General features: G+C 35.6%; 1 protein-coding gene across 3 annotated transcripts; it reads left to right on the forward strand.

Moving 5' to 3' along the window:
- Nucleotides 1-948: 948 nt before the first annotated feature.
- LOC117314920 (mothers against decapentaplegic homolog 4-like) lies at nt 949-27,348 on the forward strand. 3 transcript variants are annotated; one of them, XM_033869016.1, is made up of 13 exons: nt 949-1,049; nt 2,325-2,633; nt 4,012-4,186; nt 4,438-4,467; nt 7,721-7,876; nt 9,047-9,232; nt 14,042-14,134; nt 15,083-15,151; nt 15,815-15,877; nt 16,294-16,477; nt 17,986-18,154; nt 20,878-21,016; nt 21,837-27,348. In XM_033869016.1, exons 2-13 carry the CDS (start codon nt 2,397-2,399, stop codon nt 22,061-22,063), a joined length of 1,728 nt encoding a protein of 575 aa, XP_033724907.1. In that variant the 5' UTR covers nt 949-1,049; nt 2,325-2,396; the 3' UTR covers nt 22,064-27,348. The 3 variants fall into 3 exon arrangements, with proteins under 3 accessions (XP_033724907.1, XP_033724908.1, XP_033724909.1); XM_033869017.1 differs by having other exon boundaries at nt 7,736-7,876; XM_033869018.1 differs by lacking the exon at nt 9,047-9,232.
- Nucleotides 27,349-27,819: the final 471 nt, after the last annotated feature.

Below are 27,819 nucleotides of genomic sequence, written 5' to 3' on the forward strand. Positions count from 1 at the left end.
CGTGACTGGATACATGTAACAGAGCATAAAAACTGATGATCTCAGTATATGTCATAATTAAATTTTAATTGAGAGTGTGTATATATATTTGAGACAATTTCAAATTTTGATTTGCATACACTGAATGTTTCTCCTTGGTGATTTTATGTGTCATTATCTTTTGAAATGTAGAAATGTTTCATAACTGTCAAACCAGGGACGTCTATATATGTCCCTGGTCAAACATATCCTTACCAAAATATGTCAGACCACGGACAGATGTTAGACTAAGCCAATAAGATCCTGGCTATATGTACAAACTCTGAACTCGTTCTCCACTTTGTAATTTCTATTGCTGTTCACGTACATATGTATATTACGACTTTGTATATTATAACATGCGCTAATGGGCAATATGGCCCACAGTTAATAAAGAAATTGAATTGAAATAAGGTCTATATAAAGGAATATATACTTATAAGCCTGGTTAAATCAGAGACCTATATATATAGGTCTCTGGTTAAATATAGAAACAATTAATGAATATTGAAGATTTGCATATTCATTAATTGACCCGTTTACACCTGAATACAATATAGATATTTTATAACAGAAAGGAGTGTCTTAGTATATTTATTAATCACTGAATCACTTCCGTTTGTCCTGAACCGTACAACGGTCAGTTACCTTTGATATGGCCTCAGAGGTAACGCTAAGTGCTTGAATCGTCTCCTATACTGTACCGTGTCTGATAAATCAATTATTAAAACTCTATTGTTGATCTATCGCCACCAAATCTCAGCTTTATTATTTTTTGTAACAGTTGACTTATGAATATTTTTTTAAATATGGTAAATTTCTCCTATATCTTATTGAAGAGATAAATAAAATGGTCAAAATTTCCCTTTTGGTACCCCTAAAATATAAATATTTCTGAACCGGAAGTGCAAATTATATTAGAGATTCTGTCTTCGACGCATGCGCACTTGTTATTTTGGTTTCACTCGCGCCATGAAAATGTGACAAGACGGCAAAATTATTTTGTAAATGGTGCATTATATCAGGATCGGGTAAGTTTTTGCACCTCCTGCGTTGTGTAGAATATCACGGTCGTGCCATGGAAGAGAAATTTGAAATGGGAGAGGATTTCAGATGCGTATAAAACACTTGCGATAAGGCCTGGATAGGTTCATCGCTGGTTTGTTATGGTTGGTGCCAGTAAGTCTGGCTTTACTGCAGTGAAGCGACTTGAAGATGATGCATGATTTATTTTAAAAGAATTAACATAAATTACACTGCAAACATATCTTAACTATTCCAAAGATTTCAATAAGACACTTTTTATGACACTGCTGAAAATTCGTGCAATGTCGATGTAAGAACTCTGCCGGTAGACCTCCTGTGGTCGTAGTCCCCAAACAAACATCATATTCTACGATATTTTCTATTTCTGACTATCAATTGCAAGTGTAAACCTACCTCGAGTTGAACAAACGTCGATCTATGACATCCACGTGTAGTAACGCGGTGTTCTGAAGCATTCAGATATTGTAGTTTTTACTAGCATATGGACTGTTCCCTTTCTGTTGATGTTGCCACTCTCTCACTACTTCCACATGCACCGGTATCTAGTAATTAATTCTCAGAAGTAGATTCCACTATCACCAATATGTATCTGTGTATTGGATTTTAACTCTGGTGATTTCATGTTATGTTAAGACAACCCCCTTTGACAAAGAGTTACAAGCTTAAGGCCCATATTTACATCTGTATGTCAAAATATTTGTCTTGAATATTGCAATTAAAAAACGACAAGCAGTTTCGGCTCAAACTTAAATCTTAAAAAAGGATCCACATATACAAGCAGGCACACGTTAATTGCATGACATTTGTACGTAAGTAACGGGAGGGGTATAATTATGTCTTCTCCCATGTACACTCCATGTATAGTATCTGTTTAATATAATTCTGCCCATTGTTGCCAAACAAACCCAGGTTCTGATTGAGTTATTATTTGAACTATTGGCCTTAGGAAATAATGAACAATGACATATGATTAATTATCATGTATTGACAATTAAAAGAAATGACAGCCACTTAAACCAACATTAGAACAGACACCTACCACAGCAAATGTGTAAACATGCATATGACACTCAACAAATATGAAAAACAGCCTATGAACCCACCCCCCACCCCCCGAAACTTCCCACGCTAAATAAAACTAATGAGGTTCTTTGTTTTTCAACTCTATAACAAATGTGATGTATATACAAAAAAAGTTTTACTAATTGATGTTTCATTGTAATTAATTGAAATGGTTTTGTTATTCTTCTATTTGGCAGTTTACATAGTTAAAGAGTTATCTGGGAGACAACAGAAAGATTTCTTGATCTGGGTCACCGAAGAGCTTCATTATGTCCTCTCAGGCCCCGACATCGGCGGATGCCTGTTTGAGCATTGTTCACAGTCTCATGTGCCACAGACAGGGAGGAGAGAGTGAAAGTTTCGGAAAACGAGCAATTGAAAGCCTGGTGAAAAAATTAAAGGAGAAAAGAGATGAGTTAGATAGTTTGATAACGGCCATCACAACAAATGGAGCTCATCCAACTAAATGTGTAACCATACAAAGAACGCTAGATGGAAGACTACAGGTAGAGATTCTTAACTACACAATATATTGACTTCTCTGTCCTTACTTCGCGTTCTTATAGAATCAAAAAGTTTATTGTAATTATCTAGAGTTGTTGAGAAATATTTGACATCCCGTTGAACACTCTGTAGCATTCTAGACACTATCCACAGGGAAAGTGGAGCAAGCTGCCATATTGTTTACATTAGCAACCCTTGTGGAAATAACATCTTTTACTCTGACAGAAAAATAGGTAACCTGATCAATAAAGATATCAATTTTGCAACCAAAATGTTGTTCAGAAAGAATTAAACACCTTTCATATAATTGTATTGGATAACTGAATGTGTGACTGGCTGTCTGCTGTTTTCTATGAATCAATTTAATAACGCCAGCATAGCATTTTGACTAGTCAACAAGGGGTAGAGAGGAGTATATTTTTTGTCACCTCTTGTTGATAACAATACAGATAGAGTTAATGTGTCATACACTGTACTTATATAGCTATTTAATATCTTAAGGATTTATTTATTTCCAGAATAAGCCATTAAAATAACATTTTACCAAATCACATACTAAAGGTTCATTTATGAAATAAGGTAAACTTGGATAACAACAACAAAATAAAAATGATAAAATTCATGAAAACATCTATGCAGTTAAATAGCTTAATGATGTAATTGTTTAGTTATATCATATACAGGTAACTTTAACATTAAATAGAAGGTAAGGTATTTATCTTGACAGTGATTGATATATATTATCATATAATCTGCTTAAAAATGTAAGTAAAAATCGTGATCATATTCAGTAAGAATCGTCATCATATTAAGTAAAAAAAAATGGGAAATATACATGTTTGTCTACCAATTACCTGATTAACCAAGATTCATTATCATAAATTTTTCCGCTGAGTGAAATAAAGAGGGAAAATGGCTTCATTTATTTTTCCATTGTTGTAATGTTACATCCGTCAAATAATTCTGGAAGTTTAGGCAAATGTTCATGTAGAAAACATTTCTTTAAAGTATGAATTTGTTTCTTATTAGTCACCTACTGGTGAAACTAAGGGTTTCCTCTCTGTCGGTCATGTCCATACACAACACCAAACGTTGTCAGCGCTCTAGTGGCTTCAGTCCTTGGGGAATTTGATCAAACTTCACATGATGATAAAGGACCATAATATCTTGGGAGAAATTTGAGTTTCAGGGATTTTGGGTCAAGGTCACCTAGTATTTTTAGTGGGCGCTTGTAAGGGATATGTATTGCAATACTAATTATGCTTATTCAACCATCTGCATATTTAGCCTCACATGGATTGGAATATGTTAGATGTATATCTACTATGGTGTTAGGTGTATTTTGTATATATTTAAAATGTAGAATTTATTTATTTACAGGTTGCTGGAAGGAAAGGATTCCCACATGTTATATATGCCCGTATATGGAGATGGCCAGACCTACACAAGAATGAGCTAAAGCATGCTAAGTTCTGCCAGTACGCGTTTGACCTGAAGCAGGACAGCGTGTGTGTTAACCCATATCACTATGAGAGGGTTGTCTCCCCTGGCATAGGTAAACTCTGGTTTCACTATGTTGGCCCCTATCACTAAATCTGTGGCAAAATATGGGCCTCCTGCAAAATTGGTGATTTTCTACTAGCTTCTTAAAAGGACAATGAAGAGACCAAAGTAGGTCTGTTGCCCCCACTACTGTACTTAGGATATTATCTTTTTGTATTATATTTGAAAAGAAATATTGATCTACCAAGATTGCTCATTAGAATAAAAAAAATTGCATGTGAATATTTTTTTTATTTTTTTTAGATTTATCTGGTCTGACAATACAACATGCACGTAAGTATTCATCAGAACTATTTATTTATTAGTTGTTATCTAGAGGCATATATTGTGGTGCTGTAAAGAGGGTTCTATTTTTCCCAGATTTTGTGGAGAGAAAAAATTAAGAAATATATCATAATTCATAGGGTTTCATGACTTTCACAAAAAAATAAATCTTTTTCAGTAAAAATTTTGTAAACCGAAAATCAGAACTATAAAAAAAAAGAATTCTATAAAAGCAATGGATATAATGTTGATATAAAGGAAAAAACTGTTAGGCACGTTAACCGACAGCAAGATGTACAAGTTGTTTCAAATACATGTAAATTGATGATTCATATCACAATAGAGTTTACATTTCTTTTGTCCAAGAATATGCTTCTTATATCTCGCTGCATGTCATAAAAGGTGACTAATTGTTTGGCCCTCTGCAGATCGAGGGTGGTTTCTCGTCAGTCTTCCATTCAGGGGAGATTTGAGAGCCAAGAACAAGGCCCGCTGTATCCTACTGCATGCTAATATAAGGCAACTTAAAAGTGGGCCTCCATAAAAATCAAGGATTTGCTCATGTTTGCGGGATATTACTGACGATTAAACAGATCTTCTGTCTTCTCCTGAGGCTAATATGACCAATAATTGGCCTCATTCCCATTAAAGAATTATCTAATATTCCAAAAACATTCTGTTAGCTTCCTGAATATTTTCCTTCTCACTCTTTTCACATATTTCCCCAACTAGAAAAGAAAGAAGGAAAAAGAAAAAAAATTGAGTGATTAAAAGGTGATAGATTGATCTTGAACCCGTGTATTTTTTGTCTTTGAATGACGATGACTCTTGCGATATTATCCTGATTATTGGAGTATTGGAGGGCAATATTTATTTTCTGCACTTTCATGCACTTTTTTGTTTGAGTATTGTAATCTGTATTGGATTGACTGTTGTATTATATGTGGCTACAGTTAGAGCTTAAAGTGGTTTTAAATTTACCTTTCCTTACAAGTAAATCCACACAGGTCATATTTAAATTTACCTTTCCGTACAAGTAAATCCACACAGGTCATATTTAAATTTACCTTTCCGTACAAGTAAATCCACACAGGTCATATTTAAATTTACCTTTTTTTACAAGTAAATCCACACAGGTCATATTTAGGTTTACCTTTCCTTACAAGTAAATCCACACAGGTCATATTTAAATTTACCTTTCCTTACAAGTAAATCCACACAGGTCATATTTAAATTTACCTTTCCGTACAAGTAAATCCACACAGGTCATATTTAGGTTTGAGATTTACCATTTTGGAATGTTGATACAAGAGAAGAATCAAGCTTTTGTTTAAAGTGACTTATCGGGTACTTATACATATAATTAAAAAAATGAAGTTTGGAAATTAAATTTACTGAACATAAAGTCATACTTTCTAGAATGAAGTTTGGAAAATGTAAAGATTGTATATATAATTCTCAGGATATCAACAAATTGGTTTCAAAGTTACTACTTCACTAAGAGTATTTAACTTTATCATATATTATATATATATATATATTTAGCAGAAGATATGAAGATAAAATTCACATTCACTGGAAAAAAAAAGAAGGATAATAAGACATCTTGGCATCTGTAATAAGCTTAAATTTTTAATTCAATATAAACATATAGTCAGATATAATTTATATAGGCGACAACAGATTTTAATTTCGGATCTGATAGTAGCGAATGTTAACAGAAAATAATTCATTTACTTGGTTGGGATAGAATATTAGGTAGATGTGAAAAGTTTTAATGAATTTAAGAAAATGGTAGATAGCTAGGCAAATGAAAAGTCTGTTTGATTTTGTAGAAGTCTGTGTTTTGAAAGGGTGTGGTGTTGTGGGTTAAGGGGTTATCTACTATCTCATGATCAGGTTGTATGAGCTTACACTGTACATTGGACAGACCTACAGAGATCCAGAGGTTTGTGTGGTAGTGTGGTTTGCAATGACCCAGAGGTTTGTGTGGTAGTGTGGTTTGTAATGTGACATCTACAGCGACCCAGAGGTTTGTGTGGTAGTGTGGTTTGTAACGACCCAGAGGTTTGTGTGGTAGTGTGGTTTGTAATGTGACATCTACAGCGACCCAGAGGTTTGTGTGGTAGTGTGGTTTGTAATGTGATGTCTACAGAGACCCAGAGGTTTGTGTGGTAGTGTGGTTTGTAATGTGACATCTACAGCGACCCAGAGGTTTGTGTGGTAGTGTGGTTTGTAATGTGATGTCTACAGCGACCCAGAGGTTTGTGTGGTAGTGTGGTTTGTAATGACCCAGAGGTTTGTGTGGTAGTGTGGTTTGTAATGTGATGTCTACAGCGACCCAGAGGTTTGTGTGGTAGTGTGGTTTGTAATGTGATGTCTACAGCGACCCAGAGGTTTGTGTGGTAGTGTGGTTTGTAATGACCCAGTGGTTTGTGTGGTAGTGTGGTTTGTAATGTGATGTCTACAGCTACCCAGAGGTTTGTGTGGTAGACTGGTTTGTAATGACCCAGAGGTTTGTGTGGTAGTGTGGTTTGTAATGTGATGTCTACAGCGACCCAGAGGTTTGTGTGGTAGTGTGGTTTGTAATGTGACATCTACAGCGACCCAGAGGTTTGTGTGGTAGACTGATTTGTAACGACCCAGAGGTTTGTGTGGTAGTGTGGTTTGTAATGTGACATCTACAGCGACCCGGAGGTTTGTGTGGTAGTGTGGTTTGTAATGTGACATCTACAGCGACCCAGAGGTTTGTGTGGTAGTGTGGTTTGTAATGTGATGTCTACAGCGACCCAGAGGTTTGTGTGGTAGTGTGGTTTGTAATGTGATGTCTACAGCGACCCAGAGGTTTGTGTGGTAGTGTGGTTTGTAATGACCCAGTGGTTTGTGTGGTAGTGTGGTTTGTAATGACCCAGAGGTTTGTGTGGTAGTGTGGTTTGTAATTTGATGTCTACAGCGACCCAGAGGTTTGTGTGGTAGTGTGGTTTGTAATGTGATGTCTACAGCGACCCAGAGGTTTGTGTGGTAGTGTGGTTTGTAATGTGACATCTACAGCGACCCAGAGGTTTGTGTGGTAGTGTGGTTTGTAATGTGACATCTACAGCGACCCAGAGGTTTGTGTGGTAGTGTGGTTTGTAACGACCCAGAGGTTTGTGTGGTAGTGTGGTTTGTAATGTGATGTCTACAGCGACCCAGAGGTTTGTGTGGTAGTGTAGTTTGTGACAGACATCTATACATACACTTGTTGCTATTAACAATGCCACAGTGCCGATTATTACAGCGCCCCCTAGCAGACTAGTGAAGGATGAATACCAGGGAGGTAACCAGCACCCAGCTATAGAAGCAGGGGACAGCTGCCAGACCATCCAACACCCACCTCAGGACAGCTTCACCAATCGCGGACTTCCGTCGTCGGCACTCGGTATGGTATCGAAGCCCTTTCTAATACTTATGACATCTGTTGGGCTCCTTCACCATGTTCTTTTCAGACTTGAACTTTAACCTTTATTTGTCCATAAATTCTTAATTGTCTTTACCTATGGTTGAAATTTTTTTAAGCTATTATGACCTCTATTGTTGAAATTTCTTAGCTATCTTGAACCATATAGGTGAAAAATTTTAGCTATCTGGACCAATAATGTTGAAATTTCTAAGTTATCTTGACCAATATTGTTGAAATATTTTAGTTATCTTGACCCATAATCAACAATGCTAATGTTGTTGGATGATCTTAATGTGTTGGATACCATAACCTCTCACTTCAGCTTTTGAAGCAAAATGTCACTATATTTTGTTAACCTCTGACCTCTAATATGAAGGTCATGACCTTGGCTTCTGACCTTTGGAACCACAGCCTTCCCCAGTTTCTTGCAGCCAGGTGGTTAATTTCTTGTCAAATAAACTAGATTCCAAATTCTTTTGTCAGGGCTTAGTCATAAAAGTTAGAACTTCATTTTTTTTCTCTCCAAATTTCAGCATGTAAACATATATTTTATTCTTGGCACAAATAATATTCTGTGTTAAAATTTTTGAATACCCGATTTTATTATGTTACCAAGCAACCAATGTGTTGTTATGTGGCACTTTGCTTTCCTGTATTATTTCTGAATCAATTATTGATTATTATTTCAATGAAAAGCTTTGCAATGTTATCTGTTGTTCACATGATATCTTTACATATTTTAATGTGATTCAGTGTTTTTTATATTTAATGTCCAGCATATATTGCATTGTGACTATATGATTGGTCGATTGTTTGAAATGCTGTCAATGTTTTTTACTTTATGCTCTATGTTGATGCTATGATTATTATGTGTTCTGCACAATGTATAAAAAGTTATTTATAAACTTTATTATATATAGCACATATAATATTGTTAAATTTTCTTATTTACTATAAATTCATCATTTTTCAAATGGCTATATTTCATTTTTCAGAGTTCATTTTTAGCATAAAATCACATATTTGATTGGTTAATTTTATTTTTGTACACTGTTGAGCAATAGAATCTTCTATGATTTGATTGGTCAATCATTTTGTATAGTACAGCACAAAGTGGCCATGTGATAATTTGATTGGTTATTTGTCTAGGTCAGGGTTCACCGAGCCCACAGTCCACTGGGCAGCATCAGCCACACCACCAGACCGTTCCTCAGCACTCTAACACCATAGGGGGGCGAGGTGGCCCCTCCCAGGGGGCAGGGCCCGCAGGATCGGTCTCTGTCCCCATCCAGCACACTCCCCTGTCCCCCCAGGCTCTTTCGCCTCAACCCGCAGGTTTTATTTTTTGTGTCGGTGTTTTCTGTTTGTGTAGCTTGTTGCTGTTTGTGTTGCCTGCATTGTTGCCCTGTCTCTGCCAGTCGGGATACAGGATCTATATATACATACTCTACTAAATGACAAACTCATCTTTTCCTTAGTTTATAAATTTTGAAGGAGTTTGTTCTTTGAAAGTTTTAAAGTTACAAGTAGTTCATTAGGCTCATCTTAAGGCTTGATTGGAAAATTTTGAAGGAATTCTAACATGAACCAATGGTGTATAAAGTTAAATAAATTTATTATTTTTATATTTCAACTAGTTCAGCCCTTTTCTTATTTAATAAAAAGTAAAATTAGTTACATGTATAACTAATCTTTTGTATTGCAACTGTTCAGTACATTTCCCTTTTAAAAATAAATTTCCAACTTATTAGATTCAGAGTTTTGAACTTGAAAATTTAAACTTGTCTTGTGTTGTATTGTGATTTATTTTGTTTACCTTGAATGTTTAAATTGAAAATTAATAATACAAGAATAAAACTAAATCTTAAAAATCTTCTTTTTTTTTTAAATCTTAAAATTGAATATTTCTTAAAATTCAGATTTAATATTCAAATGTTCAAGTGTGTCTACCAAACAGTCTTGTAGGTCTGAGGGCTTTTTTGGGCTGTAATGGTCCCCATTCGCAATTTTAATCATTTCATTTTAAAGACATTCTCAAACTTTGAAGTTTACTCATGAAAAAAATTGTTCGTTTTACCAATTTTCTTCCCAAAACAGTGAGAAAAAGACCTGGTCTGGGATACCGTTGTTTGAACATGTACTTATAAATAATAAAAATACATATACATATGTAATTGTAATAACAGAAATATTTACGTATATTGCATGTTCACCAGCCAGACCTTTTATAGGATAATTAACAAGGCGCCGTGGACTGTCATACATTATAATACTAATAGGGTCATGCTATTTAATGATTTCATTAAATCATTCTAACCTTTCTCCAGATCATTGCAATTTCAATAATGGGGTAGCTGTAACAAAGGTTATCTGCCCTTGCCTGCCTAAACGATGTCACTTAAAACCAGAATCTTTCCCCAGAGTTGTCTTCTTTTTTGTACATTTCCATGTCTATCTCACCTTTATTCAGTCTTTTATAATTCAACACAAGCAAAACAATACATGTCCAGAAAAATGAAATTTGTCCTTTACAGAAAAAAAAACTTCATTCTGCAATTATTGAATAGAGTCAAATTCAGTCAATGTGGAGGGCAGGGTGGGTATTGCAGAAATACCAAAATTTTAGTTTTGACAAAATGAACCTCTTTTTAGCCAATGGAAGAGGTAAGGGCTGTTCCATTAAAACATCTACCTGAACCCAGGATTCTGTCCATGGTCGGGTTTCCTACCTCTTCTATTACATATAAAGGAAATTATATCGAGGTTACTTCTAAACAAAAACTGGAGTCCTGGGGTTGGGTAGATATTAAACTGGAATAGGCCTAAATTTGAGTTGATGGACACACAACACCGGGAAAAGATTTATGTAAATTATCCCGATCTATGTTAATTTTTTCTCCATGACCAACCTGCATTGAAGCATATGTACCAATGAAAGTCATCTCACTTACTGAAAGTGTTTCCAAAGCTACTTAAATCCCTCTGCATGTAATATATAGATCTATATAATGTTAATTTGAAGTGCATTTCCAATACCGTTCTGTGCTTAACAAGAAAAACTCAATAAATATCCCTGTCGCCATTAGTTGCTGTAAAAGAGAGTATTAGACTGTCCGAGAACCTGCATCTGTTGAAATTTAATCATAATATATATATATATGCATATAATACATATAATAACGACTAATAAACCTGTATACGTACTGATAGGCCCTCCCTCTGTATGTTGTATGTGTTACCGTGGTGATATCGTGCCCCCAGGGCTATAGTGTAGTAGTATTATGGACACAGCCTCCAGTAGTCTTGTATGCCATGCCTCGAGCTTTAACTGTTTTAGCGCGGAGATCACCACTCGTTGCTTCGTGTTCTCTCACATGTGTGACATGTCATGTAGTTATTTACTGACACGCTTCAATGCTAGCTGCACTTCATCCTAGATGTAGAATTTTGCTTTCAGCTTTAATATTTTCTTGCAGTGGTCTGCTTTTAATCCTGAGTTGACTTTTGTATTATTGGACTACAACCCATTCCGAATATCTATTTTGACCACAGTTTGACATCCGACAGGCAGGCCTTCTTGATTCAATAAATTGTTCGAAATCTGGGTTTAAGGAACTCACTTAAAACCAATTAATTCCAGCTATTTATGACCTCATAACATCCTTTTATTTTCAGAAAGGACGTGAGATTTTCTAGTTATATGTGTTGTGTACTCTGTGAATCATTGAAAACATTGTATTTACATTAATCCTCCATTTTGTATAAATCTCTAGGACAAAATTAATAAAATTCTGGTCGAGTCCAACAAATTTTTACTTCAAAGACAGGTAATTTTTTTTACATGTAAATGCAAAGTTTTGACTTTATTTCTGATGAAAGAATCATAATTTTGACACGATATGATATGCTATCAATCAGATATTCAATGTATAAACATCTAAACAAGTGTCAACTCTAAGTATTTGTTATGACGCTATATATAGAAGCTTACATATAAAAGTGTTATGGTATAATAGGCCACACAAAATAAATTCATAATGTTAATTGTTTAATGACCCAAGATGCTAAACAAAATGTTTCTCACAAAACTTCAAGATCGGTACAAAACCTGAAGGGAAATCCTCAGATATACATGGTATTTCTGTGTCCAGTTTACAAGCCTCCTTTCCAGAACCGTGTCAGATTGAACTGGACTGCAGTAACAAATCCATCATTTGTGTAACTTTATTTCAGATGAAGGTTTTTAAACTTTCACACATCATATTTGTTTGTACAATATTCAGTGCTATTTTTGTCCTCCATTGTCGATTTGATAGGCAGTTTAACTAATGTAAGGTGATAGAATACATTAACACAAATCACAATACAATTCTATAGTGACATACATCTTACAGCATTACAAATCACAATACAATTCTATAGTGACATACATCTTACAGCTCATGGGAGAGAGAAAAGGATAGAGAGAGAGAAGGAGAGAGAGTTGCTATGATGTCAAAAACACATGGGAATGATTGTATTGGTTTTCAATTACCACTATACTTGTGCTGTAAAGTTGTCCAAAGTCTGGACAAATCCCCCATCCGCGATGCTGTGTCAGATTGTTGTCTGGACTCTCCGGACAAATCCCCCATCACTGATGCTGTGTCAGATTGTTGTCTGGACTCTCTGGACAAATCCCCCATCACTGATGCTGTGTCAGATCGTTGTCTGGACTCTGGACAAATCCCCCATCCGCGATGCTGTGTCAGATTGTTGTCTGGACTCTCCGGACAAATCCCCCATCCGTGATGCTGTGTCAGATCGTTGTCTGGACTCTGGACAAATCCCCCATCCGCGATGCTGTGTCAGATTGTTGTCTGGACTCTCCGGACAAATCCCCCATCCGTGATGCTGTGTCAGATCGTTGTCTGGACTCTGGACAAATCCCCCATCCGCGATGCTGTGTCAGATTGTTGTCTGGACTCTCCGGACAAATCCCCCATCCGCGATGCTGTGTCAGATCTTTGTCTGGACTCTGGACAAATCCCCCATCACTGATGCTGTGTCAGATTGTTGTCTGGACTCTCCGGACAAATCCCCCATCACTGATGCTGTGTCAGATTGTTGTCTGGACTCTCTGGACAAATCCCCCATCACTGATGCTGTGTCAGATCGTTGTCTGGACTCTGGACAAATCCCCCATCCGCGATGCTGTGTCAGATTGTTGTCTGGACTCTCCGGACAAATCCCCCATCCGTGATGCTGTGTCAGATCGTTGTCTGGACTCTGGACAAATCCCCCATCCGCGATGCTGTGTCAGATTGTTGTCTGGACTCTCCGGACAAATCCCCCATCCGTGATGCTGTGTCAGATCTTTGTCTGGACTCTGGACAAATCCCCCATCACTGATGCTGTGTCAGATCGTTGTCTGGACTCTCTGGACAAATCCCCCATCCGTGATGCTGTGTCAGATCGTTGTCTGGACTCTGGACAAATCCCCCATCCGCGATGCTGTGTCAGATTCTTGTTTTGCCTGATTTCTAATCAAACTTTTCCTGTATTTTCTTAGACTTGGCCAAGTTTCTCTTCCTTGCTAGTGTTTCTCCTATAAAATGTGTGGATTGTCTTTGTAAACATGGTGAAGATTTCTAGTGTTCTTAGTTGGATCTGGACAGCTCACTCTGTACAGCTCACTATCTGGACAGCTCACTATCTGCTTACTTAGAACCACTAACCTCTGGCTTCTAATAGCTTAACCAGCCAAACTAAGCAATCTATTTACAGACACAGTATCTAAGATAGGAATTTTAAAATTGTAAGCTTTCTAGTTAGTGTAAGTTTATCAATTATAATTTTCAAATTTAAATTAAGTGGAATTTTTAAACATTCTCAATATCTGAAATATGATCCTAGTAGGAATTTTATTTTAGTTCTTTTGAAAAAATGTACAAAATATCACTTTTTTGTTATTTAAGATTCAAGGGCCATTTTAATTATCAAATTTCCTGAGAACTTGTTTCTCTTTCTTCATCCTGACTGATTATTTTATAGGAACAGAAATATGAGTTGATCAAGTGTATACAATTTATCTTATTTATATGTTAGTGAATTGCAATTTGTTTTACTTTGAACATATTTGTGACCTCGTTGACCTCATTTCAGCTTCCAGTAGCATTGGTTTGTCGTCTCCACTCGCCGAAAACTACTCACAAATACCTCATTCTAGCCAGGCCAACCTGAGTCCGTTCCCTAGAAGTAAGTACAGATTGTCATGCAGATTTGGAGAGTTTAGTTACCTAGAACATGTTTGGAACCTCTCCTTAAAGAAATAATCATTATCACTATTTCTACAAAACTACGGTAGGGATATTTCTGAAACTTCACATGGAGGTTTCCCTTGGTCCATATTTTTGTCAAATGAATTTAAAGTCAGATCGGGAAAACAAAATGCCCATCAGGCAGCCATCGGTTGGTCAATGTCGAATATTAAAAAAGAAAATCTTACCACATTTTAATGGGATGTTGGCCAGATTAATTTCTATTAACTTAATTGTATATATTCATTATATAACATACTTATTTAAATTTTAGATAAATATACCAAAATTTTAGATAAACTTTATGCCTAAATATTCAATAAATCACACTTTATCTGGCCTCATCAGTACCTGAAAAATATATGCACATATACATGTTCACCATAATCGATTAAGGATTGTTATCTACCAGATTTGCTATATTTACTTGATATAATCGAGAATCGGCCAAACACCAGATTGAGGTGTTTGTTTGACATTCACATCTTGCAGTACATGTATTTCACATTAGGATAATAGTTTTGAAGAATTATCAACCAATCTGTAATGTAAACATATTTCAACCCTCGATGTAAGATTTACAATGTTATTAAACAATGAGGCCTCTTGAAAATCTTACCAGTATGTTGAAATATCAGTTTCCATCACCCAGAATTGAAAGAATTTATAAATCTATAGCTACCTGTAGCAGTGATTGACCTCTGGTTATTAAAGGGGGTTGAGATACTATAATATATATCCATGTTAATGATTTGATATTTCACAAAGATGCACTTTAAAATGACTGTTGAGATCATTGACCATACCTTGGGCTCTGAAAGTATCTGGATTTTGTCACCATTTTTATAACCATATCGGTTACGAATATTCATTGGTATGGTTTCAGACTCTTCCAGTGCAACTTGGGCCGGCAGCAGTACAGCTACTTATACACAGACACAGGACCCACAGTTCTGTAAGTATAGACACAAATTCTCTTTAACAGGAATCAACACTAGACTGTGACACAAAGTGTTTCTTTTGTTAAAAAAAAAATACAGAACAAAAAAAATATGTCCATCATTCCATCCATAGTAAACAGCTTCTGTGCAAGAAATCTCAGGAGCCATCCATCCCTATACAACATCATTGTAAATTGAATCGCTGCTGAGTAACTGGAACAGATAGAAGAGAGAAGAGCGGGACATAGATGTTGCACAAGCTTTTTCTTGTTATCCAGTTTTTATGCCCCCTCCATTTTGTTTAAGGGGGGCTCTAGTGATATCCATGTTCTGACAAATCCTCAGAACACCTATAAAACAGATTTGGTTCATATTAACATTATAGTGTCATAACATTAACCCTTTCAACCCTACTGACTATATTGGACATCAAATGATGAATGAATGGCAGAGTCCACTAAAGCTTCTAAGGGTTGAAAGGGTTGAATTATACACCTGATCATATTCTGTTGGTCTGTGGTCAAGGTTAACGGGTCAAAGTCAAAAGGTCGCCTTTGACCACATCTTCATTGTTTTCCTGACATTGTCTAGTTTTGTGAATTTCAAATTCAGTACAGATTTTCTGAGGTATATCATGTAAATTTGATATTTGTCTAAATTTTGTTTGTTTGTTGTAGGGAACAACAATCATTTACAGACGTCTGACAACATACCTCTTCCTCCCTTAACCAATCAACAACGTAAGTAAAATAACTTGACCAATCATCAACCAAAAGTGAAATATCTTAACCAATCATCAACTTCAGTAAAATATCTTAACCAATAATCAACTTCAGTCAAATATCTTAATAAATCAACATTGTAAATAAAATATCTGAACCAATAAGAAATGTAAAGTCAAATATCTCTCAGCAAAATGAAAACCTAAATAAGATATCTCAACCAATTTAAGAAAATGTCAGTAAGATTTCTTCCAAATGCCACATCGAAACATTTATACTATCAGATTTTGTATCTGTATCTTCAAACTACAATATACAAAATACGAGAAACTACAAAATGGACATTTTCTAAAATTCCCTGTAAATGTTGAAACTGAAATTTTCTTTAGAAAATATAATCTCCAAGTGTTGTTTTTCACACCTGTTTTTTCCAGCTCCTGAATTTTGGTGCACCATTACGTATTTTGAGCTGGATCAACAGGTCGGGGAGACATTCAAGGTTCCGTACAGCTGTTCCACAGTGACTGTTGATGGCTACACTGATCCTTCCAGTCTCGACCGTTTCTGTCTCGGACAGTTATCAAACGTACACCGAACAGAGGCTAGTGAACGAGCGAGGTGAGTAATCAATCTTACACTGAACTGATATCAAACGTACACCGAACAGAGGCTAGTGAATGAGCGAGGTGAGTCATCAATCTTACACTGAACCGATATCAAACGTACACCGAACAGAGGCTAGTGAACGAGCGAGGTGAGTGATCAATCTTACACTGAACCGATATCAAACATACACCGAACAGAGGCTAGTGAACGAGCGAGGTGAGTGATCAATCTTACACTGAACCAATATCAAACATACACCGAACAGAGGCTAGTAAACGAGCGAGGTGAGTGATCAATCTTACACTGAACTGATATCAAACGTACACTGAACAGAGGCTAGTGAACGAGCGAGGTGAGTGATCAATCTTACACTGAACTGATATCAAACGTACACTGAACAGAGGCTAGTGAACGAGCGAGGTGAGTGATCAATCTTACACTGAACTGATATCAAACGTACACCGAACAGAGGCTAGTGAACGAGCGAGGTGAGTGATCAATCTTACACTGAACTGATATCAAACATACACCGAACAGAGGCTAGTGAACGAGCGAGGTGAGTGATCAATCTTACACTGAACTGATATCAAACGTACACCAAACAGAGGCTAGTGAACGAGCGAGGTGAGTGATCAATCTTACACTGAACTGATATCAAACATACACCGAACAGAGGCTAGTGAACGAGCGAGGTGAGTGATCAATCTTACGCTGAACTGATATCAAACGTACACCGAACAGAGGCTAGTGAACGAGCGAGGTGAGTGATCAATCTTACACTGAACTGATATCAAACGTACACCGAACAGAGGCTAGTGAACGAGCGAGGTGAGTGATCAATCTTACACTGAACTGATATCAAACGTACACCGAACAGAGGCTAGTGAACGAGCGAAGTGAGTGATCAATCTTACGCTGAACTGATATCAAACGTACACCGAACAGAGGCTAGTGAACGAGCGAGGTGAGTGATCAATCTTACGCTGAACTGATATCAAACGTACACCGAACAGAGGCTAGTGAACGAGCGAGGTGAGTGATCAATCTTACGCTGAACTGATATCAAACGTACACCGAACAGAGGCTAGTGAACGAGCGAGGTGAGTGATCAATCTTACGCTGAACCGATATCAAACGTACACCGAACAGAGGCTAGTGAACGAGCGAAGTGAGTGATCAATCTTACGCTGAACTGATATCAAACGTACACCGAACAGAGGCTAGTGAACGAGCGAGGTGAGTGATCAATCTTACGCTGAACCGATATCAAACGTACACCGAACAGAGGCTAGTGAACGAGCGAAGTGAGTGATCAATCTTACGCTGAACTGATGTTGGAGAATGAGTAACGGGAGTCAGCAGAAGACTTTTGGTATACAAAGTTGATAAAGTGACTTCACAAACCTATTATTAACCAGGGCATACAATAGACTTAAAATCAAGGCGGTTCAATGTTGACCACACTTTTGTGATTGAATGTAGATTCTTACTCCCTGAGGGACTATATATGACTGTTGTAGGTTACACATAGGTAAGGGCGTACAGCTGGACTATCGAGGGGAAGGAGATGTCTGGATACGCTGCGTCAGTGACCACAGCGTCTTCGTCCAGAGTTATTACCTTGACCGTGAGGCTGGACGTGCTCCTGGCGATGCTGTTCACAAAATATACCCCAGCGCATACATTAAGGTGAGATATACACAAAATATACCCCAGTACATATATTAAGGTGAGATATACACAAAATATACCCCAGTACATATATTAAGGTGAGATGTACGCAAAATATACCCCAGTACATATATTAAGGTGAGATATACGCAAAATATACCCCAGTACATATATTAAGGTGAGATATACGCAAAATATACCCCAGTACATATATTAAGGTGAGATATATGCAAAATATACCCCAGTACATATATTAAGGTGAGATATACGCTAAATATACCCCAGTACATATATTAAGGTGAGATATACGCAAAATATACCCCAGTACATATATTAAGGTGAGATATACGCAAAATATACCCCAGTACATATATTAAGGTGAGATATATGCAAAATACACCCCAGTACATATATTAAGGTGAGATATACGCTAAATATACCCCGGTACATATATTAAGGTGAGATATACGCAAAATATACCCCAGTACATATATTAAGGTGAGATATACGCAAAATATACCCCAGTACATATATTAAGGTGAGATATACACAAAATATACCCCAGTACATATATTAAGGTGAGATATACACAAAATATACCCCAGTACATATATTAAGGTGAGATATACACAAAATATACCCCAGTACATATATTAAGGTGAGATGTACGCAAAATATACCCCAGTACATATATTAAGGTGAGATATACACAAAATATACCGCAGTACATATATTAAGGTGAGATTTAAGCAAAATATACCCCAGTCAATATATTAAGGTGCGATGTACGCAAAATATACCCCAGTCAATATATTAAGGTGAGATGTACGCAAAATATACCCCAGTACATATATTAAGGTGAGATATACGCAAAATATACCCCAGTAAATATATTAAGGTGATATATACGCAAAATATACCCCAGTACATATATTAAGGTGAGATATACGCAAAATATACCCCAGTAAATATATTAAGGTGAGATATACGCAAAATATACCCCAGTACATATATTAAGGTGAGATATACGCAAAATATACCCCAGTACATATATTAAGGTGAGATATACGCAAAATATACCCCAGTACATATATTAAGGTGAGATATACGCAAAAATATACCCCAGTACATATATTAAGGTGAGATATATATGCAAAATATACCCCAGTACATATATTAAGGTGAGATATATATGCAAAATATACCCCAGTACATATATTAAGGTGAGATATATATGCAAAATATACCCTAGTACATATATTAAGGTGAGATATATGCAAAATACACCCCAGTACATATATTAAGGCGAGATATATGCAAAATACACCCCAGTACATATATTAAGGCGAGATATACGCAAAATACACCCCAGTACATATATTAAGGTGAGATATACGCAAAATATACCCCAGTACATATATTAAGGTGTGATTTAAGCAAAATATACCCCAGTACATATATTAAGGTGAGATATACGCAAAATACACCCCAGTACATATATTAAAGTGAGATATACACAAAATACACCCCAGTACATATATTAAGGTGAGATATACGCAAAATATACCCCAGTACATATATTAAGGTGCGATATACGCAAAATATACCCCAGTCAATATATTAAGGTGAGATGTACGCAAAATATACCCCAGTACATATATTAAGGTGAGATATACGCAAAATATACCCCAGTAAATATATTAAGGTGATATATATGCAAAATATACCCCAGTACATATATTAAGGTGAGATATACGCAAAATATACCCCAGTACATATATTAAGGTGAGATATACGCAAAATATACCCCAGTAAATATATTAAGGTGAGATATACGCAAAATATACCCCAGTACATATATTAAGGTAAGATATACGCAAAATATACCCCAGTCAATATATTAAGGTGAGATATACGCAAAATATACCCCAGTACATATATTAAGGTGAGATATACGCAAAATATACCCCAGTACATATATTAAGGTGAGATATACGCAAAATATACCCCAGTACATATATTAAGGTGAGATATACGCAAAATATACCCCAGTACATATATTATGTTAACATTGCTTCTTCCATATTGTTACTGTAAGTCATGACCAGTTGTATTAAAAGATCAGAACTCTGATTCAATATTGAACTCTGAGACTACATAAAGATATAGGTCAATGTTTGTGTGTTAAGATGTGTATAAGATTCTTAAATCATGACAACGAATATTAAAAGATCAGAAGTACAAATGTACACTGATTGAATATTTAAGTCTAAGACTACATCATGGTATGTGTACAATACTTGTGTTTAAGATTCTTTTTTCATGTGTAATAACAAACTACTATATTTAAACCACAGCTATGTTTGCCTTTCCTTATCGTGTCGGTGTAGTAGATAATGGTACAGGTTACTGAACACTTTATCTAAATTGAATGTTTACACTTAATTATTCTGTAAACTGGCATATTTCAGCTGCCCTCTTATTTAAGTAACTTTCACACTTAACACATTCCGCTGAATTATCGCGGCAGTTATTGTAGTTTATGACCATTTTCTATGACGAGTTTTGTGGAATCCCCGATTCATCATGGCACTCACCATGGCTCTAAGTGCTTTTAGTTCAGTTGGACACTAAACCTTGTGCCAAAATGATTACATTTGCAATAGATATTCCCGCTCTGAGCATCGGTGAGCTCTGCTCGTCCATAACAAGGCTGACTCTTTAACTGTTGTATTCTACAGGTATTTGATATTCGACAATGCCATCGACAGATGCAGCAACAAGCGGCTACTGCACAAGCTGCGGCCGCGGCTCAAGCTGCCGCAGTGGCAGGAAATGTCCCGGGGCCGGCCTCTGTTGGGGGTATAGCACCAGCTGTCGGTAAGTTAATAGCAGTTACTTAGGGCTATTCCATTAAAATATCTACCTGACCCCAGGACTCCACAAAAATCACTTATATCCATGGTTGAATTTCCTTCCTATTACTTCTATGTAATTTATTAAATTCTTTGGGTGGTACCCCTTAACCAAACCTGGAGTCTTGGGGTGGGGAAGACGTTTTACTTGAAAAGCCCTAAAAGATATCTTGCATATCATGCGAAGTTTTTCATTTCTCTATATTTTTTTCCGTAGTTTAACTTTACAAACGTTAGAAGAAAAAAAAAAAAAAACATCCAGTTGGTGACTCCTTGAGATACTACAATATTGATAAGTGGAAGTTATTTCTGTTTAAAAGTACCAGGTACAATATACTACCGGTGTAAGTAAAATAAACAACCTATTTAAAAGTACCCGGGTACAATACACTACCGGTGTTAGGGAAAATAAACAACCTATTTAAAAGTATCTGGGTACAGTACACTACCGGTGTAAGGCAAAATAAACAACCTATTTTAAAAGTACCTGGGTACAGTACACTACCGGTGTTAGGGAAAATAAACAACCTATTTAAAAGTACCTGGGTACAGTACACTACAGTGTTAGGGAAAATAAACAACCTATTTAAAAGTACCGGGGTACAGTACACTACACGTGTAAGGGAAAATAAACAACCTAATTAAAAGTACCATAATACAAATTGCAATACACTGCGGGTGTTAAGGAAAATAAACAATCTGTTAAAAAGTTCCAGGTTTGATACACTACCTGTGAAAATATCGTTGGTTACATCTTGCTCCTTACCTGTAAATTATATTTGCAGGCCTGAGTGCAGCGGCTGGTATTGGTGTAGATGACCTCAGACGACTGTGTATACTACGCCTGAGTTTTGTGAAGGGCTGGGGACCTGACTACCCTCGCCACAGTATTAAAGAAACGCCATGCTGGATAGAAGTTCAGCTCCATCGGCCACTGCAGCTTCTGGATGAGGTTCTACAGACGATGCCACTGAGCAGCGAAGTACGGCCACGCGGCTTCTTCCTGGGCTAAAGAGTGACTCTCATCAATATGGTTAATCATATTGCCACCAAAATTGTTTACAAACTTACCAGTTAGACAATGCATGCTCTAGTTCTCAGATGAAGATGAAGCATTTACTGAACTCACTGCCATAACTCATAATGAAGGGAGTTAACCATGTTTGGTAAACTTTCCAACTAAGAAGTGTTCGACTCTTGTATGGGATTGTGGAATCATTCATAGTTTAAGTGACTGATCTCAATTACAGCGATCAATTCTTGAACGTCCAATCCCGAGACTCTACGACTTTCAAAAATCTTACCTCAAGATTTACGATATGCCATGCCCTGGAGTTAAGGAGTTTCAAACTCCCTCAGAAAGATACCGTCTAAAAAATAGGGCATCATCACTAAATGATGGGAAAAGGTGGCCTGTTGTATTCAAGTAGTAGACCTCGAAATGGTGGGCAGCTTCGTTGAAGCAAAATCTGTAATTCGTCGAAGAGCATTGGAGAAATATTAATTCCGCAAAGATATCATTCTGAAAGGAGGTGACCGATTTTGTTTGTGAATGAAATATTGGCAAAGTTTCATTTTGGAAAACTTTCCATTTCATTAAAGTTGATTTTATATAATATTTAAGTATGAACTTTACTTTCATATCTTAAAGTTATTGATAAGGAAATATTCCTACAAAGACGTGACAATTAGCAGTAGTAGTTGTGCTACGCTGAGCGTAAGAATAATTCAGCTCTGAAGTGTGGCTAGTTTCCAGACACTGCGTGGATCTGCTTCCTGTTAACTCAGTACTGCTGATAAAGTATGGAGTCAAAAAACATCTCTGATACCTGGAGTGCCAAATGGCATCAGCAGGATGATGTGTGTTAAAATTATTCCTGTGGCGTATTGTTTAAAATAGTTCCAATGGCCTATGCTATAAATTAATGATAGCAGTAGATGTGTGGGATGTTGGTGGCAAGATACTGCAATATGTTTGTGGATTACGGCGCTAAAGTGAGTTCCGGGTTGTTATGGAGTAAACCAGCCGCATAAGTTGTTTGTTAAAACATACTTAATGTCGACCAGTAGATTCTGGTGAACTTTTGTTAAATTCTGATTTTACTCTTGGTGCATATATATCTTGTTTTGTTGTTAACGGTTGTAAAAAAAAAAGGACTGCACTCTTTGTTCAGTGTATAAACCGGTGACTATATTGTATATATTGTACCATCACTTATACCGTCGCCATGACTCCCCAAACAAAATTATCATCCATGTTTACCATAGTTACAAATCATCAAGTCTTCATCCAGAGATTTTTGGGGTTTTTTTTTGAGACGGGATTGCAGTTTTTATCAAGCCATAAGCCCATGTCTGGATATAAGCCCACCTGTGTCTTTTGTAAGATTTGCAATTCATTGAAAAGTTAGCAAAAAAATTTCATTGTTCTGTGATAAGCCCATTCTCTACTTTTGATTTGTATTGGCCATCTAGGCTTATTACAGGATATGTAATACAGGAGAAAAATAATGTGAACTATAAACTTTGTTTGTTATCTAATTAATCATGATCATTAATGATATATGTGAATTACTCAAGCTGATTAGGTGAACTTTGAGTCTAAACAATTTTAAGATTTTATTGTAAATTTTTACAACGGTGATAAAAGATTTTTAACAATTATTGTTATGCCACTATAATTATAAATACAAAAGGAGTAATTAAGGCCAATTAAAAAAAATGCTGTTGTACGTCCCCTTTTCCTTCCTCTGTGGTATTTACCCGAAACTTTTTTCAGAAGAGTATTAAAGTAAAAATATGCCTTTTATATAACCTCAGTACATTTATTGGCAAATGAAATGCAGATTGATAAAGTTTTGGGGAAGATGAATGGGGTCAATCAACATGGTTTAATTTGGCCAAGATGAGATACATCCAAACTTTTATTTGAAGCATTGATTAATGGATGTATATGGAGAGTGAAATTTCTTATCTGTTTTTTACAATTTTTTGAAAATATTTGAAATATTTAAAAAGAAAATCCACTTACTGAATTCATCAAACACCAATCATACAAAAAATACCATTACATGACTGGATCATGGATGTCGTTTCGGGATATCAAATACTTCAAAAAGTGAACATAGAATTGATTTATACACTGAGAATTAAGATAAAGCATTACTACGAAGTCTGCGTTTAATTGAATCCTGGGTTTTCTCATTACATACGATCAAATATGTGGTTTTTGTAAATGTTGTTCCGTTAATATCGTCGGTTTTGTCGCCCCTGTGTGATACAAATGTTAATTTTTAAATCAAATGTTTTCCGACTTTATAATTACTCCCTTGTCGTTTACATGTTAATCATGTCTGTGTAGTCTGTAAAATTTAGATCTACATAATATTCATATTTACATTAATTCATTGGTAAGTGTAATCCTGGAAGATTTGAAGTGAGACTGCCTTGGTCCATATGTTGCAAAATAATTATGATGTACATTTTGTATTCATCATTTTAATGAATTAAGATTTGTAGAATTGCATATCAAATGTTATATATATTTTCATAACTGTTCCAAAGGGAACATCTTATACAAATAAACAAACATGTCTATATAATTCCAATGACCAGATCATATAATGTTTGAATTAAAAAATAATAAATTGACAGTTTATGTATTGAAGTTTAGATGATGTGAAATAATAATAATAAAAAAAAAAAGAAGCTATTAATCTTTTAACTCTGCATACCTTCCAAAGTTGAGTTTAACATTGGCCGAGTTTGAAATAAAACTATTATTTTCTAATTGATATCAGGTAGGGAATAACTTTCATAACAAATTATCTCCCCTTAGATAATATTATGATATAATAGCCTACACTAGTTTTATTGAACTGGGTAGATTATTTACTGTATCAGTCCGGGTAAAGGTCTCTCTCAATTCATTCAGGATTTACATATTCCTTTTTGCATGGTCGTACATATTCAAATCATGAATCATATTTAATGGTATTAATGTGGCCGAGCATCTTCAGTTTCACAGATCACTTATTTTGTAATGTGATTCTGTAAGCAAACAAGTGTTTCCTCCTAATATTTCTGAAAATTCTAAACTGTATACTTCAAAAAAAGTACCTGATATATTTATTATTCAGATTTCAAGTTGTTTATATAGCATTAGTAGTGACAGATATTCTGTAAAATGTTTGAATATCTTGTGATCTTCACAGCAGTAAGAAATTAAAAAAAAAATTAAATATGCTCACACAAAATAAAATGAATTTCATGATATTTACATCTTGAAGTGTTAAGTTAAAAAACATTAGAAATAAAAACCCAGGTGCCTGAGAGACTGAAGATGAATCGTGGCCTAATGTTGTCATTTTATTGAAGTAAAGCCCTGATTTCCTTTCGTACATTTAAACATGCATATTCATTATTCATCATGGAATTTGCATAATCCTTAACAATTTGAATATTCATGAAGGACTTGCATATTCCTTCATATGTAAATTTTTAACATTATCATGTTTCCTATTTATCATATATTTACATATTCATTGTGTCATTTTATATTAACAAAATTTTCTTCGCATGAAATGATGACATATTGGTATCTACCTTCATTCCTGGTCAAATAAATAAAGCATTTATAAAACATTGAATGAAACAAATGGACAGCTTTTTTATGATGGATGTATACAAATGTAATGATCAAAATTTGTTCTTCGCTCGTGATCAACAGGCTTGTATGATTGATAATTTGTGCAATGGTGCGGTGTTCTTCGTCTGTCTGTCCAGCTGGGTAGCCAGTTTTATCTGTCTGTCCAGTAGGGTAGCCATTCTCCCCTGCCCTAAAGTATATAACTGCAATCCGATCCACTGGCACTGCCATTTTGTTTTCCATGAATGTGTTCCTTAAATGATCAACTTTCCTAAGAAGAATATGATCCATCTCAAGCGATTCTTATAGGACTGGGAATTCAATAGGATCCAGAAGAGTGTGAATTGGTGTTTTTTGGTACACAGTAAAAATTGAAGTATTTGAACATTTGGGTTGAATTCATTAGATTGATATATAATCACAGAATCAGTCTTCGTGTTGTTGAAAGCTGGGCCAATCTTGTTTGATGACACTTAATTGTCATTTCTTTAAGAGATTGCTCTACATAACAAGATTGTAGATGTATGTCAAGATCACAGCTGCACAAGAAAGTCTAGGTGATTATGCAAAGATGCATTAGCATTTTGTATAAGGTCAATCAAGATTGTTCTGATGGACAAGATATTGATTTGTTTTGCAGGTAATATGGATGAATTGATTAGGAAAAGGCGAATTTCCTTGTCCAGCATTAAAGGACAAAGAAGTCCATTTGTTGAAATATGGAAGGATAACCTTTCTTAGAGGAATCATGGACTTAAAGAAGCTTCCTGGTATTATCTGCTAAAAAATGTTGAAAGGGACATACATTAATTAAAGTTATTTAGTTGTTGGGGTCAGAAAAGTGACAGCATTATAATTAACAGATTCTCTTCTGAAGAAATATTCTCTGATATCAGACAATAGCTGTTGGAAGGACATTATATAATACAATACTGAAACTAAATCATGCGATTAAGATTCGAGATTAGTTAACCCTTTAAGATATCTTATTTCAGACGTCTTAATAATCCACTCCAGTCGACTTCTATGATGTATATAAAGGGAAATTGGGTTCTATCTTTTCCTGATGAAGTTTCCACACTCTTTGTTATCGATATTGGATGGTTAATATGTATATTACAGAGTAAGAATATACGGCACATCAAGTTATAGTTATGTAAACAAGGTTAAATTAACTAATGTTTACCAAGTTATAGTTAGCGTACTGTAAACGAGGTTAAATTAACTAATGTTTACCAAGTTATAGTTAGCGTACTGTAAATGAGGTTGAATTAACTAATGTTTACCAAGTAATAGTAAAAGTACTGTAAACATGGTTAATTTAGTTTGTACTGTTTACTAGGTAAGTTTTAGTGCTGTAAACCAGGTTAGTGTTAATAAATTTACCAGGTTAGAGATTGTACTGTTTACCAAGTTGAAGTTAGTACTGTAGGTTCAGAATTTGTATACATACCATTACCATGCTTTAGTGAGATGTTCCAGATTTTGACTTGTACACCACTATAGTATTCCCAGCAATGAATATTTATTCAATCCTGTGCATTACACAAAAAGGGAAAGTAAAACTACGAAAAATCAAAGCTGTTAATGAAATATATGAAGCCGTGAGATGTTTTTGTCCATCACAATAAAAATATATTACTGCTTGTTATCTGTATTTGTCCTTTATGGCATGTTTCTGTAACACTATATACCCTGAATAATTACAGTGGAACTTTGTAACTCAACCTCGGAAAACCTGAATACCCTGAATAACTACAGTGGAACTTTGTAACTCAAACTCGGAAAACATGAATACCCTGAATAACTACAGTGGAACTTTGTAACTCGAACTTTGAAAACTTGAATACCCTGAATAATTACAGTGGAACTTTGTAACTCAAACTCGGAAAACCTGAATACCCTGAATAACTACAGTGGAAATTTGTAACTCAAACTCGGAAAACCTGAATACCCTGAATAACTACAGTGGAACTTTGTAACTCAAACTCGGAAAACCTGAATACCCTGAATAACTACAGTGGAACTTTGTAACTCAAACTTTGAAAACTTGAATACCCTGAATAATTACAGTGGAACTTTGTAACTCAAACTCGGAAAACCTGAATACCCTGAATAAT

Source organism: Pecten maximus, chromosome 17, assembly GCF_902652985.1.
Source record: "Pecten maximus chromosome 17, xPecMax1.1, whole genome shotgun sequence".
Classification (NCBI taxonomy): domain Eukaryota; kingdom Metazoa; phylum Mollusca; class Bivalvia; order Pectinida; family Pectinidae; genus Pecten; species Pecten maximus.